Source organism: Lithobates pipiens, unplaced genomic scaffold (assembly GCF_037356315.1).
Source record: "Lithobates pipiens isolate NorthernLeopardFrog02 unplaced genomic scaffold, aLitPip1_a1.2 Scaffold_8, whole genome shotgun sequence".
Classification (NCBI taxonomy): domain Eukaryota; kingdom Metazoa; phylum Chordata; class Amphibia; order Anura; family Ranidae; genus Lithobates; species Lithobates pipiens.
In genome coordinates, this window is record NW_027507903.1 from 143223094 (window position 1) to 143236496 (window position 13403).

The 13403-nt window shown below is 35.7% G+C and overlaps 1 protein-coding gene across 1 annotated transcript in view; it reads right to left on the reverse strand.

The window, feature by feature from the left end:
- Positions 1 to 3523: 3523 nt before the first annotated feature.
- Positions 3524 to 13403, reverse strand: part of PLXNA4 (plexin A4) — a 946574-nt gene continuing 936694 nt past the window's right edge. Inside the window, exons 31-32 of the mRNA XM_077468718.1 lie at positions 11670 to 11820; positions 3524 to 5293 (exon numbers count right to left, since the gene is read on the reverse strand). Coding sequence (XP_077324844.1) covers positions 5198 to 5293; positions 11670 to 11820 — 247 coding nt within the window. The 3' untranslated portion in view covers positions 3524 to 5197. The remainder of the gene's footprint in view (positions 5294 to 11669; positions 11821 to 13403) is intronic.

A 13403-nucleotide genomic window follows, 5' to 3' on the forward strand; every position in this document is an offset into this window, starting at 1 on the left:
TCTCAAGCTGGAAGACGCTTAGAAGCTCTCAGAAATAAGCAAAATAGACCATCTTAATATACAAAGGGAAAGCTATTTTTGAGCATAGCGTTGCAGCCCTTCGTAGATTACTATGGTGTAGATACTTGTACATATTGATACACAGTATGAAGGAATACAAAAGGAAGATGAAAAGCATAACTAGAGAAACATACAAGAGCTTTGAAGAGGAAAAAGAAACATACTCCTAACATGGAGGTCCTAAACATAGCGCGCAATCATTTGCAATTGCAGTTCTACTTTGCAAAACAGAGAATAGAATTTAGTGAATAAATGCCTGCCAACATGTACTTGATAGATCTATTTAGAATCAGAGAGTTAGTACTTGGTAATTTTTTAAAATGTATCAAGTTCACCATGGTTATGTCAATTTATTAAGGGAAGAGACTTTCCAATGTATTATTTTATAAAATTCTGTAGATTAACGTCAAGTTGTCAACATTGTAATTTTGGGTATGAGTTTGTCCACTTTGCTGTTTTTGTTTATTTTACTAGCATTGGATGTAAACCCCATTCATAAAATTCAACCTGGGCACATATATCTGTAGCGTTTACTTATCTCTCTCTAAATCTCAAAGTCCCGTGTTTTTCTGCTGCTCTGTTCGTCTATTATCAGCATGATAACTTCTGATGAAAAGTTCTGACACGGGAGATAAAAGCAGCTGGAAATTTGTGTCGGGAGGGTGATTAGAAGGAGATTAGCAGAGAGCTTGTCTATCCACAGTACATCTCTGCATGTTTTTTTGTCCCTCTGCCTTTGCGTGGGGGGGGGGGGGAGGTTGTGCCTTTCCTCCAATCAGCTCTCACACAGTATATACTCAGACTTCCCTCCCACTGCTGAAACAGGAAGAACAATTTCAAACACGATGTACACTTTCTAAAGAGTCTAGAAAGCTGAAGGCAGCAGATATACATGTAAAACTTATGTAGGGAGATTTGTTTAATCTCTGTGTATCATCTGAGGCTGCTTACTTTACTGGGTATATGTGAGGGTTTACATCCACTTTAATCTGATGTTTCCTATTCAAGCCATCAGCAGTAATACTGGTAGGATTCATTTTTTCCTATGTGCCAGGAACATTCAAATGAAATACATAGAATGATCACCTGACAAAATACACTGACAGACTTAGCATGTGGCAATCCTAAACAATACTTGCAATTTATGTATTTAACATATACTATTTTACCCATCCTTTCTGTATAACAAGGGGAATTTCACATGGAAAGTCATGCTCTGCCTTTTATCTTCCTTTCATGCATACAGGATTGAGAAGGAATACTAGAATATCCTATCCCGAATCAATGTTGAGATGAAAGTCTCATATCTCAGAACAGTAGGTCTGAAAATCAAGGTCAGATCTATGTTCCATACTAAAGAGAAAGTAAGAAGCCACTTACCCATGTAATTACAAGAAATTAGATATCCTATGTCATCTCATCTGTATCTTTAAGATATATAAATAGCCAGTAATTCAACTTCAAGCAACAACAATCCGAAAATCAAATGCCAGCTCTAAGTAATGCTGGCCTTTTTAGGCTTCACTTCTGTGAACTTTTTTGTTTGCATTGGGTAGAGTTGCAAAAAACATTCTACGTCTTCTCCACTATACTAACAAATAGGTTCTTATCAATTGTATGTCCTTGCTGTAAAGATTTTAACCCAGACTTCCTGTCCCTACGTCACAGGAACAGGAAATAATGGGAAATTTTCCCAGCAGAAGCACAGCAATAAAACATGTCAAAAGTTCTCACCCTTCTCCACCGTATACAACACTCAAGAAAAAAATTATTAGGGTTGACCACGGAGTAAGATGTTCTCATCAATATTTATGCCCCAGTTGTAAGTATTTTACGTGATGTGGGGGCATGAAATTCTGGGAATGTTTCCCAACAGGGGCAAAGCACAAAAACAAGTAAAAAATGTTCACCCATCTCCACCATATATAAAACCCAACAAGAACATGACTGGGGTTGGCCATATTTCTTTTAAAGTTTATTAATGCAAACTAATGATGTTATTCTAAAGAGTAATTCAACTCTATACTATACAACAGGTTTGGGAACTATGGTAATGTTGCATACATTTTTAATTCAAATTAATGTATGTGTATTTGCACTGTAAACCTTTAAAAATAAAAATGAAATCTCAGTTATTTTAAAGTCATAATTGTATAATATGCTGCAATACATTCTATTTATTGACATCCCTGAATGCAGTTAATACCTGCAAGTAGGGTAAGGAGATGATATTTTTAATAGATAAATCTGTATCTGATATAGAGACATGAAAATGTGTTATATGTCCATTTACAGTATAATTAATATTGTTTGAATCCATAGATCTGATTTATTTACAATAGGCTTCAATGGTCCTGAAACAAGGGAAAATAATTAAATATCTACATTTGCTAGAACAGCAAATGTGTGTGTTTGAAGCTTGGATTAGGACCTCAACCATTGTACTTACTTGTGAGCCATAAAACTTTAGTTTCAAACCATTTATGATCTGGGATTACATTTTAATCTGCAGAAAGTTAAATCAATTCCAATTTAGTTATATCCATATTTCTGAAACCCATGCCATTTTGCGGTCTTTGATAAAGTTTCCACCTTAACATAGAATATATTCACATGACAAACCACTCAGATCAATGCTTTCAGGCAGACATAAATAAAATAAAAAACTCAAATCAGAAAGAAGGAATAAAATGGGAACCACGTCCACATTGTCAGCAAGGCTTTCATTTCTCTCAGCTTTAACTGTATTAACATGCGCTATTTTAATAAAAAAATTAACTGAAATCTAAGGTATACCTCTGGAGCTCCAGGGCAAAGACCCTACACATTCACAGCACAAATCTGGCAGATCCCAAGGCAAGAAATAATTTTGAGGAACAAAACAAATTTTAAAAAGTACAGGGTTTGAGACGGGTAGCTTTGAAGCTCACGATGGTCAAGACGAAAAATTACGTTTTTCTATATGTACTTATCTTGTTTATTTCTTTTATTTCTTTAAATTGTCTGAGGTTGCTTTTTTTCTTAAAAAATGGAAAAAATATGTACTATACAAAGAAGAATAAGGTAAGGTTGATTGAATTGGATAGCATAGTGGTCTACTCATATTCTTTCTGTACAGCTGTGCAAATGTTTGACTCATCATCTTCCTATATATCATGTGGAACGTCTGGACTGGAGCAGACACAAATGCATACGTGTTTGTCCTCACGAGGGCGAGTAGAAAGCCTTTGAGTTGTGGCAATAACAAGCCACCATGACCTTTGGTTTTTTGTCTACAATTCTTTAAGTATGTTGCTTCTTCTTCCCCTTGCAAAGAGTAGTTGCCAACCAATGCTTTAGACTTCATTTAATGGCATTTATAGTTCAAAGGCCATCAGCCAATTCCAAGCAAATGCTATGAAAAGTTCAAATAAGGTGCATAAGGAATTAAGTGCTCTCAACAAAAATAAACATGACTCAGCAGTGGTTTTCTGTAGGCTTCCAGCTCGTGGCAAACTAAATCCGTACTAAGTTTTTTTCTTTTATTATTTGACATAAATGTACAAAAATTTGTTTTTATGCTAATCATTCAGAATAAGAAGACTTGTTATGGTTCATTACTGTCCCACAATGAAAAGACTTAAATGTTACCATCTGAAATATTAACTGTCAACCCTGCAAGTTTACAAAAAGAAGGTAGAATAACCTTGGAAAGATACTGGAATTACCTGGAATTTCAATGTTACGATTTTAAAATGAGTAACTTGTTGCCACTCTTGTTGGTTTACTCAAGCAATGTCAACCTTTTCAAAAGGTGACATTGTATCCTGTTATCCCAAATAAAAATTGTGCTGATATTCTATTGCTTTAATTTTTTTTGTTTTTGTTTTTGCATGAATATCAAAATTTGTGCTCCTAATCCAAATGGCAGTTAAAATGTTTATATTCCAAGCCTTCAGAACATGTGTAATCCTTCCAAGGCTGAATAAATAAAATTAATGATGGTCTTTTCTGTTAAATGAATTACAGACTTTCTCTCTGTTTATGATGGACTTAGGTTTTTGATGCATTGTGCTAGATAGTACAATCAATGTTTGATGTACAAAATTATTTCATAAAACAAACCTTAATAATCTGATATTTACATAATTATAAATTAATAAATGGTGGTTTGCACTAACACATTTTCTCTTGGTTCAATGCCTGCCACTGAAGAAACAAATCACTGGCAAAGTACATTTAATGAGGCAGGACATGTAATTGGCAGGACCATCCTAGAAAATGATCAGGCCACATTCAAAGAATACAATATAAAATGGAAAACTGAGTTTAAGATGGTGCTCAAGGACAAACTAAAGTTTCTGTGTTAAGATCACTGTTCTGTGTACTGTAATATGAATACTGGATCATAAAATTAAAAACTCCTGTATAATATCTGAAACCATAAGTATGTACATGGAAAACTATATAGTTAATTTAGTAATGTTTCTATGTTTTATCAAAATATGCAAGATCCTTGGGGACATGGAGACAAAGCGTATCTGTAGAATTAGAGAGCAAACAGCTAATCCTCATTTCCAAGAGAGAAAAAATATGGATCTAAAAAAAGAAAAAAAAAAAGAAAAGGAGAAAACTTCTTTCTTCTACTGGCCTCTGGGAGATTAAAGAAGGATTCTCACACATTTCATTTTCATGTTTCATGTTTGAAGGCTTCCATGAAGAAATTTTTCAAGTCATTTTGTTGGGATATCAATCATGCCAACTTCTGCTGAAGAAAGGTTTTCATTTTATATTATCTGTCAAAATTCTTAATACTAGGTTCATGTTCCATCCATACCACATCATGGCAAGGAGAGGAGCTACAAGCAGCACAGCACTTAGGACCTTATAGTTTTCCATACTGATACGGATAATGTGACCATTTGTCTGCAAGCAGAGGTCTTAGCTAGAATGTTTTTGATTCCCAAAGTTGTCCACATTATATGTCCTTCCTTAATCCACTGGACATTATAATGTATCCATGAGGTTCATAGAAGGAAGAAGAGGAAGCAGAAGACCCTGCATCCAGTCAATCAGAACTTGCACTTGGTAAAGATGACAATCTTGACTGAGGCACGGCTTGGTTTATCCCTTCCAGGGTAACCTGGAAGGACAGTTTTCAGCTGTCTATACTCATCAGGGTAATGACTTGTTCTAATTTGTAGGCAAGTTTTTGTTTTCCAGCTTGGTCATCTTGATCTAAAGCTGTTAAAATCTGAAAAAAAAACAGAAATAAGCTATTTTAGGGCTGTAAATTAGTTTACAAGTCCTCAAGAACAACCAAAATTGTATGAAATACTCTAGTTAAGAAATAATGCTGGATGTTAGGCTTCATATAAAATAAGCCCTGGTTATGGAGTTTAGAAAAATATATAAGGCACCCCAAAAGGTCTAGTATAAACTGAGTCAAGTCATGCCTTCTCCAGATTATAGTAATTGTGTTCATAAAACTGGGACAAACCCACTACAAACATGTTAACACCAGCCAAAAGCACAAGAAATGCAATTTGTTTTAAAATGTATCCAGAAACAAAGCTATAGGTTTTAGAGAGGTTAGGGTGAGAACACCTGTCAGGTTTTTACTGCTGTCTGTGTTCTTGCCAAGGAGATTCAATCTCTCTCTTTATCCTAGTGGTCAATGGGAATAAAAAAATTTACTTCTGAGTTTTAACCAGATAGACATAATGTGGAAATCTTCCAATGTAACACTTGTTCAGGTGACATCTACTAAAAGGGGATTTCTCCATTAGAATTTTGAAAAGATTTCATATTATTTTCAGTTCTATCTACAGGACAGGTGGTGAAGGGGATCTTTAATTGGACAGTGATGGCATTAAACAATTATCTTACAGGGTTGTAACTTTTTCCCTAATCTAAAATCTATAATGATTAGTAGCTTCATCTAGACTCTAAATTAGCATTTTGCATAAAAACTAAAACATTTCTAAAGCTGTAGTTAGTACTCATGGTATGGTAAGGTACCGACTTATCCCTCCAGGCACTGAATAGGACCATATTTAGCATTCATGCTGCACTCTGTGCAAATATAAACTTTTAGGTAATTCCAACTCATTTGTCAGCAACTGTGTTATGTAACAAGGCTACACAGTGATTTTACAGAGTACTGTGGGGGCACTTCGGACATGTCCTCTGCACTAGGCCATGTAATGTGTAATATCAGATCACATAACCACTTGCAGGGGTGTTATGTGGAATCTTCTTTGTGCTGGCCTGTGATTTTCCCACACAGCTCTACAATAGACGACTTGTTGCTTCCCTTTATCACTTAGTGTATTTTGCTTTTTTTTTTTATTGTGTTGTTCTGGAAAGTAGAAGAAGAAAGGCTCTGCTCTCGGATCCCCTGGAACAGGAGCCTGGTCACACTTGTTTTTGCTGCAGTCCCTCTTTCTTCCCCACCAAATATGCCCAGACACTGCAATCTTCATTTAATATGAAACAGCAGAATACAAGTAATAGTTGACATTTTAAAGTGCACCTGTGTGTTGCACATGCAGGGAAAGGAAACAGGTTCCTTTTAATGCCAGCTCCAGTGGCTGAGGCACCCAACACCATCACATGGGGTTAGAAAGAGAGTCCTCGGCTCTGTGTAAGCTCTGAGTTCTGTGTGAGAAAAGTAGCTTATGTATTGTATAAATAACCAAATTGGTAAATCTGACTTTTTTTTGTTTTAATCTCACATTTTATTGCTTTCTATAAACACAGCAAAAGAATACTCTGAAAGTAATATCTCTAACCGAAGCTAACACGCTTTTTCTCCAAAACCAATTAGGACGTTGGAAGATATCAAGTATTGAAAAGCGCAGTTTGTAATGACTAATTATTTTGTGGCAAATGTCTGGCAAGAACAGACAGTAACACTTTCAAAGGGAGCACAAGTGGTTCACAAAGAGAAAGAGAAGAATCACAGTGACCTAGTAGTAATGAGATTAATTCATCAACACCCAGATAGAAGCTTTCAAACAAGTCGTTTGGCAATTCTACATTCTGGGTGAAAGGGAATAAAATGCAGTAAGCAATCAAGGGCCCTTTTCAGGAAATGTTTATGAACATCTTTTTATAAAACACTAAACAAATATAACAAAATAACAACCACAAATTTCAAGCAGACGCTTATGTTCATGTTTATAGATGGTAAAATGTGCACTAAAAAGATAAATTATTATGTTTTTGGAGGTCTTCAATGTGCTTTAATTACAGTATTTAAGCTTTACAAAATATTAATTAAGACTACACTAAAATTCTTAACATGCACAGCTTTTGTAGGTTTCTCAAAACACATTTTTCTGCATTTATTTATGCATCTTTTTAATTTACTCAGCTTCTGTTATTAGAATTGTCACTCAGATTATATGGACACCATAATGGCAACATGAATAAAAAAAAGAAGCTATTTACGGTGTCATATTTAATTATTTTTTTTCTAAAGACGAGACAGTGTAATGGATACTGTTAGTGTAATTAAGACTGAAAATATTAAAATGTGTAAATGCTTGAGAATTCATTCATGAATCTGACCACAAATTAGACAGCAAGGTTTAATAAGCAGAGCCACTTTGGGAAGAACTTCATTATGCAGTTATTACATGTAAAGTGATATCATAAAAAAACTATATGGGGGAGATGTACTAAAACTGGAGAATGCAAAATCGAGTGCAGCTCTGCATATAAACCAATTAGCTTGCGAGTTTTATTATTAAAGCATAAGCGAACAAGCAGAAATTAGGAGCTAATTGGGTACCATGCACAGCTGCATCAGGTTCTGAGTGCCCCAAATTTACCAAATTTACCCCACTGCGTAGTTATTATTAGGATTTCTCTAACAGTTATACATATCAGAGAGAATTATTTAAAAAAAAAGCTGTGTGCAACCACTTCTGCCCAGCATGTCATAGCTGTTAATGAGATGGGTTAGTACAGTGGTTCTCAACCTCAGTCTTCAAGTACACCCAACAGTCCAAGTTTTGGGAATTTCTCTTATATGTCCAAATACCAAGCCATTGACTCTGATTTAAAGCAACTGTGCAGGATAAAGGAAAACCAGCAAACATGGCCTGTTGGGGGTATTTGGGGACTGAGGTTGAGAACCTCTAGGTTAGCATATACATAACATGGTTCCTATGGATCCTTCCAAAGCTAGTTTGGCACAGACTGTTACTTATTCTGAGGGCCCATTTACTCCAATGAGTATGCATGTACACCATTTAGTCATTGTTTTTGTACAAATTTACATCTATGTGATACATTGTCATGCATTGTCTATTTCTTATTCATCAATGCACTTTAAGAGGCCTATTGGGGACAATAGCAGTGTATGAAAATGCATTATTATTGCTAGCACACCTAAAGCTCATGAAAACATGCACAAAAAAATAGGAATCCAGTCTGTATGTTTGGTCAGGTAATTTGTATATTAGGAGACCTTGTGCCTTTAAAAACAGAAAGGTATATGGGAACTATAAGTGGGGTAATGAAAGCCCAACGCTCTTATACATAAAAAAATAAAGAAAAACTTAGGGAGGTTGATTTTACTGGCTGATCATTTTGCAAGAGAATTTTCCCTTATCTTTGTGAATGAGGAAAGATCCTGATTACTTCTATCACTAAATCATGTTCAAGCAAAAATATATTTTTTCTTTGCGAATGGAAAACAACCTATTCATCAACCCAATGATGTCTATGCATTACCATATCATGTTGCCACTTTAAAGCCGTATTAAACCAAAGCCAATTTTTTTTATATATTTGCATCTACCAATTATTAGATGTGGTGGTTACATCAGTTTTCCGTTATGTGAATGACATCATCTCTGCCCAGCCAATGACAGCGGCCAGCGTTCGGAACCTAAAAGCTGGCCACCCGAAGATGTCAGCAGCGGAGTGGGGAGCTTAATGATGCCGCATTGTTGGAGCTGAGGTGAGTATTGTGCCACTCTACATGTTTACAGTTCCTTTGTAGGATTTTGCATCTATCTGTGTGCTGCTTAATCATTTTCATAGTATTATTTATTTTAACAGCCATTTCAACCTAGGGAGGGGCTGAGGGAAAGGTGGCTATAATGTATTAATATAATAGGATTCCTTAACAGAAAGCTAGTTCTGTGGAGGAAAATGGTAGCATGTGTTTTAGGTCTATTTGTCCTTATTTATGCCACTGACACTGGAAAACAGAATTACACATAGTATATACAAAAGAAGACTATGCAGTTTACCCCTCTGTTCTTAGCTATTGAGCTGGCACATTGATATCAGTAGCCAATTCATTTCCATCAGCTGATAATTAAGTAAGTTTTTAATTAGAATGAAGTATTTCCTGCATTTGAGAAGGGCTGAGCAAAAAGATGTGTTGTGCAATGAGATGTGTCCTGCCATAAACCAGAGAAAGCTATTAACACTGAGGGATTAAAACTCTCAAGTTAAATTTGACTTTGCTAGCTGTATACAAAATCATAACACCATACAAATTACTTAGTATCCAGAGATTCTCTATCATTAAGCATACATTGTGTACTATATACTGCCTGTATCGCTTTATCAGTATGTTTTCAAAGATATTTCTGAACGGGGCCCATATGTTTTCTTAATTTCTTTGTTGATATGTCGATGACTCCCCAGATGTTCTATGTCATTCTCAAATGCTATACTCATCACAGAGTTGGCATCACTTCATAAGCATGTCTCATTTCTTAAATTCCAGATAAAATGTTAACCAATAACAGATGCACCGCACGCTGAACTTCTGCTTAACATTTCCACTTCGCAAGTGTGAGTTGGAAGAGGATGTCATATAAGGTGCACAATGATTTCCTAAATGGCTATTAGTTATGCTTGCTAAATAGTCTCTGTCTCCAAATGAAATAGTGTCTTTGTATTATAAGACTGCAAAAGTCAAACACAATTTAAAACCAATGCTACTTTTTAATTAGTAACATTAGAACTAAAAAATAAATCACCGTGTAGAAGCTGGCATGCTAAATTTTGTGCAGATCATTGGCCAATATACATCAGCATTGTAAATTCAGATTTTTAGCTTTATTTTTATAAAAACTTACCGTGCAAAGGAGATTTCTAACATGTAAACGTAATTTTTTTCCTAGTGGCAACATCTCATTTAAAAGATTACATTTAAGCAAAAATGCATTATGGTTTTTAAACAGATATTTGAATATATAATTATTATATATTAAATATATATATATATATATATATATATATATATATATATATATATATATATATATATATATATATATATATATATATATATATATATATAAACTCTATATTGTTAAACGTATTGGAACACCTGCCTTTACACACACATGTACTTTAATGCCATCCCAACTCTTCTTGGAAGGCTGTCCACAAGCTTTAGGAGTATGTCTATGGGAATGGGTGACCATTCTTCCAGAAGCGCATTTGTGAGATCAGGCACTGCTTTTGGATGAGAAAGCCTGGCTCACAGTCTCCACACTGATTTATCTTAAAAGTGTTCTATCAGGTTGAGGTCAGGACTCTGTGCAGGTCAATCAAGTTCCTCCACCCCAAACTTGCTCATCCATGACTTTATAGACTTTGCTTTGTGCATTGGTCCAAATCATTTGGTAGACGGGAGAATATGGTGTTGAGTTGTTTTTCAGGGGTTGGGCTTGGCCCCTTAGTTCCAGTAAAGGGAACTCATAAGGCGTCAACATACCAAGACACTTTGGATAATTTCATGCTCCCAACTTTGTGGGAACAGTTTGAGGATAGCACCTTCCTTTTCCAACATGACTGCACACTAGTACACAAACATGGTTCATAAAGAGATGGATGAGGGAGTTTGGGGTGGAAGAAATTAACTGGCCTGTACAGAGTCCTGATCTTAACACCTTTAGGATAAATTAGAGCAGAGACTGTGAGCCAGGCCTTTTGGTCCAACATCAGTGCCTTACCTCACAAATGCGCTTCTGGAAGAATGGTCAAACATTCACATAAACACACTCCTAAACCTTGTGGACAGCATTCCCAGAAGAGCTGAAGCAAATAGCTGCAAAGAGTGGGCCAATTCAATATTGAACCATATGGACTAAGACTGGGATGCCATTAAAGTTCATGTGTGTGTAAAAGCATGAATCCCAATAGTTTTGACAATATGGTGTATATATATATATATATATATATATATATATATATATATATATATATATATATATATATATATATATATATATATATATATATAACAAATGAACATTAATAAAGGGTATATTCATGACACTGATGTTACAAAGCATATTGGGTTGTCCAGAGAGCTCAGTAGTAGATTTTCTGTCTGTGGATGTCTTTGTCTAACTGAATCTCCATACCGCGATGTCTAAACAGATCAAATGTCAGGGAGGCGTAGTTGGTGATTCCCTCACCTCTGTGAACAGGCTTTCTTTTTAGCGAATCAGTAAGCTTAGTCTGATAAACATATTTCAATTAGTCTAGAGCTTCACCTGCTGGATGGTTTATAGTAATTTGCGTTAAAAAAAATCCAGTTACAAAAATGAGTTATTTTAATAAAGAGGGGTAACATCATGTAAACTTACCTCTTCACTATACTTCCCCACGTATGAGTAGATCTCTGAGAGTGCGCTCATTGTGTTAAACTCATTCATGTGCATACGAGATTGCTCTGCCAAATACGCATTCATATCTTGATCACTTATAGCTGGCATTTTGGCAATGTCAGAATAGTACCTGAAAGCGAAATAAAAAAAGGCTAGATGTGAAGTTCATAAGAGGTATATTTATTCTGTAGAAATATTTAATCAAAAATGCAACTACAGTGCTGTGAAAAATGTTGCCCCCCTTCCTGATTTTTAATTTTTTTTGCATATTTCTCACACTTAAATGATTCAAATCATCAAAAAATGTAATATTACACAAAGATAACCTGAGTAAATCCAATATGCAGTTTTTAAATTATTTAATTTATTAAGGGAAAAAAAAAAGCAATTTTAAACCTGCCTGGACATATGTGAAAAAGTAATTGCCCCCCTTCCATGCTGAATCATGAATGAACTGTGATTAACCACAATTTTGTGGAAAACTGAGTTAAATTTCACTTGCAACACTCTGGCCTGATTATTGCCAGACCTGTTAAATGAAGAAATCACATAAATAAAAGCTGTCTGACAAAGTGAAGCATGCTAACAGATCACAAAAGGCCACACATCATACCACAATCTAAAAAGAAATCAAGAACAGATTAGAAACAAACATGTATTGGTCTAGGACGGGTTTTAAAGCCATTTCTAAGGCTTTGGAACACCAGTGAACCACGGGAAGAGCCATTATGCACAAATGGAGACAATTTGCAACACTGATGAACTTTCCAGGAGTGGCTGGCCTACACAAATTACTCCAAGAGTATGACGACAACTCATCCAGGAGGTCATAAAAGAAGCCAGAACAACATCTAAAGAACTGCAGGTCTCACTTGCCTCAGGTAAGGTCAGTGTTCATGATTCAACAATAAGAAAGAGACTGGGAATTCATGGGAGAGTTCCAAGGCCAAAGCCACTGCTGACCAAAAAGAACACACAGACTTATCTCCCATTTACAAAAAAAAATCTTGATTATCCCCAAGACTGTTAGGCAAATATTCTGTGGACTGATGAGACAAAATTTCTATTTTTTGGCAGGTACGTCCCCTTACATGTGGCATAAAACGAATACAGCATTTCATAACAAGAACATCATACCAACAGTCATACATGCTGGTGGTAGTGTGATGGTCTGGGGCTGCTTTGCAGCTTCAGGACCTGAACGACTTACCATAATTGATGGAACAATGAATTCTGAGCTCTACCAGAAAATCCTAAAGGAGAATGTCTGGCTATCAGTTCATGACCTCAAGATGAAGTTCACTTGGGTTATGCAGTAGGGCAATGATCCAAAACACAACAGAAAGTCCACCTCCAAATGGTTCAAACAAAACAAAATGTAGGTTTTGGAGTGGCCTAGTCAAAGCCCAGACTCAAATCCAATTGAGATGCTGTATCATGACCTTACACAGGCCGTTCATGCTGGAAAACCCTCCAATGTGGCTGAAATAAAACAATTCTGCAAAGAAGAGTGGGCCAAAATTGCTCCACAGCAATGTGAAAGACTCATTGCCAGTTATCGCAAATGCTTGATTGCAGTTGTTACCGCCAAGGGTGGCACAACCAGTTATTTGTTTTTAGAGGCAATTACTTTTTCACATAAAGCCAGGCAGGTTTGGACAGCTTTTTACCTTAATAAATTAAACCATCATTTAAATACTGCATTTTGTATTT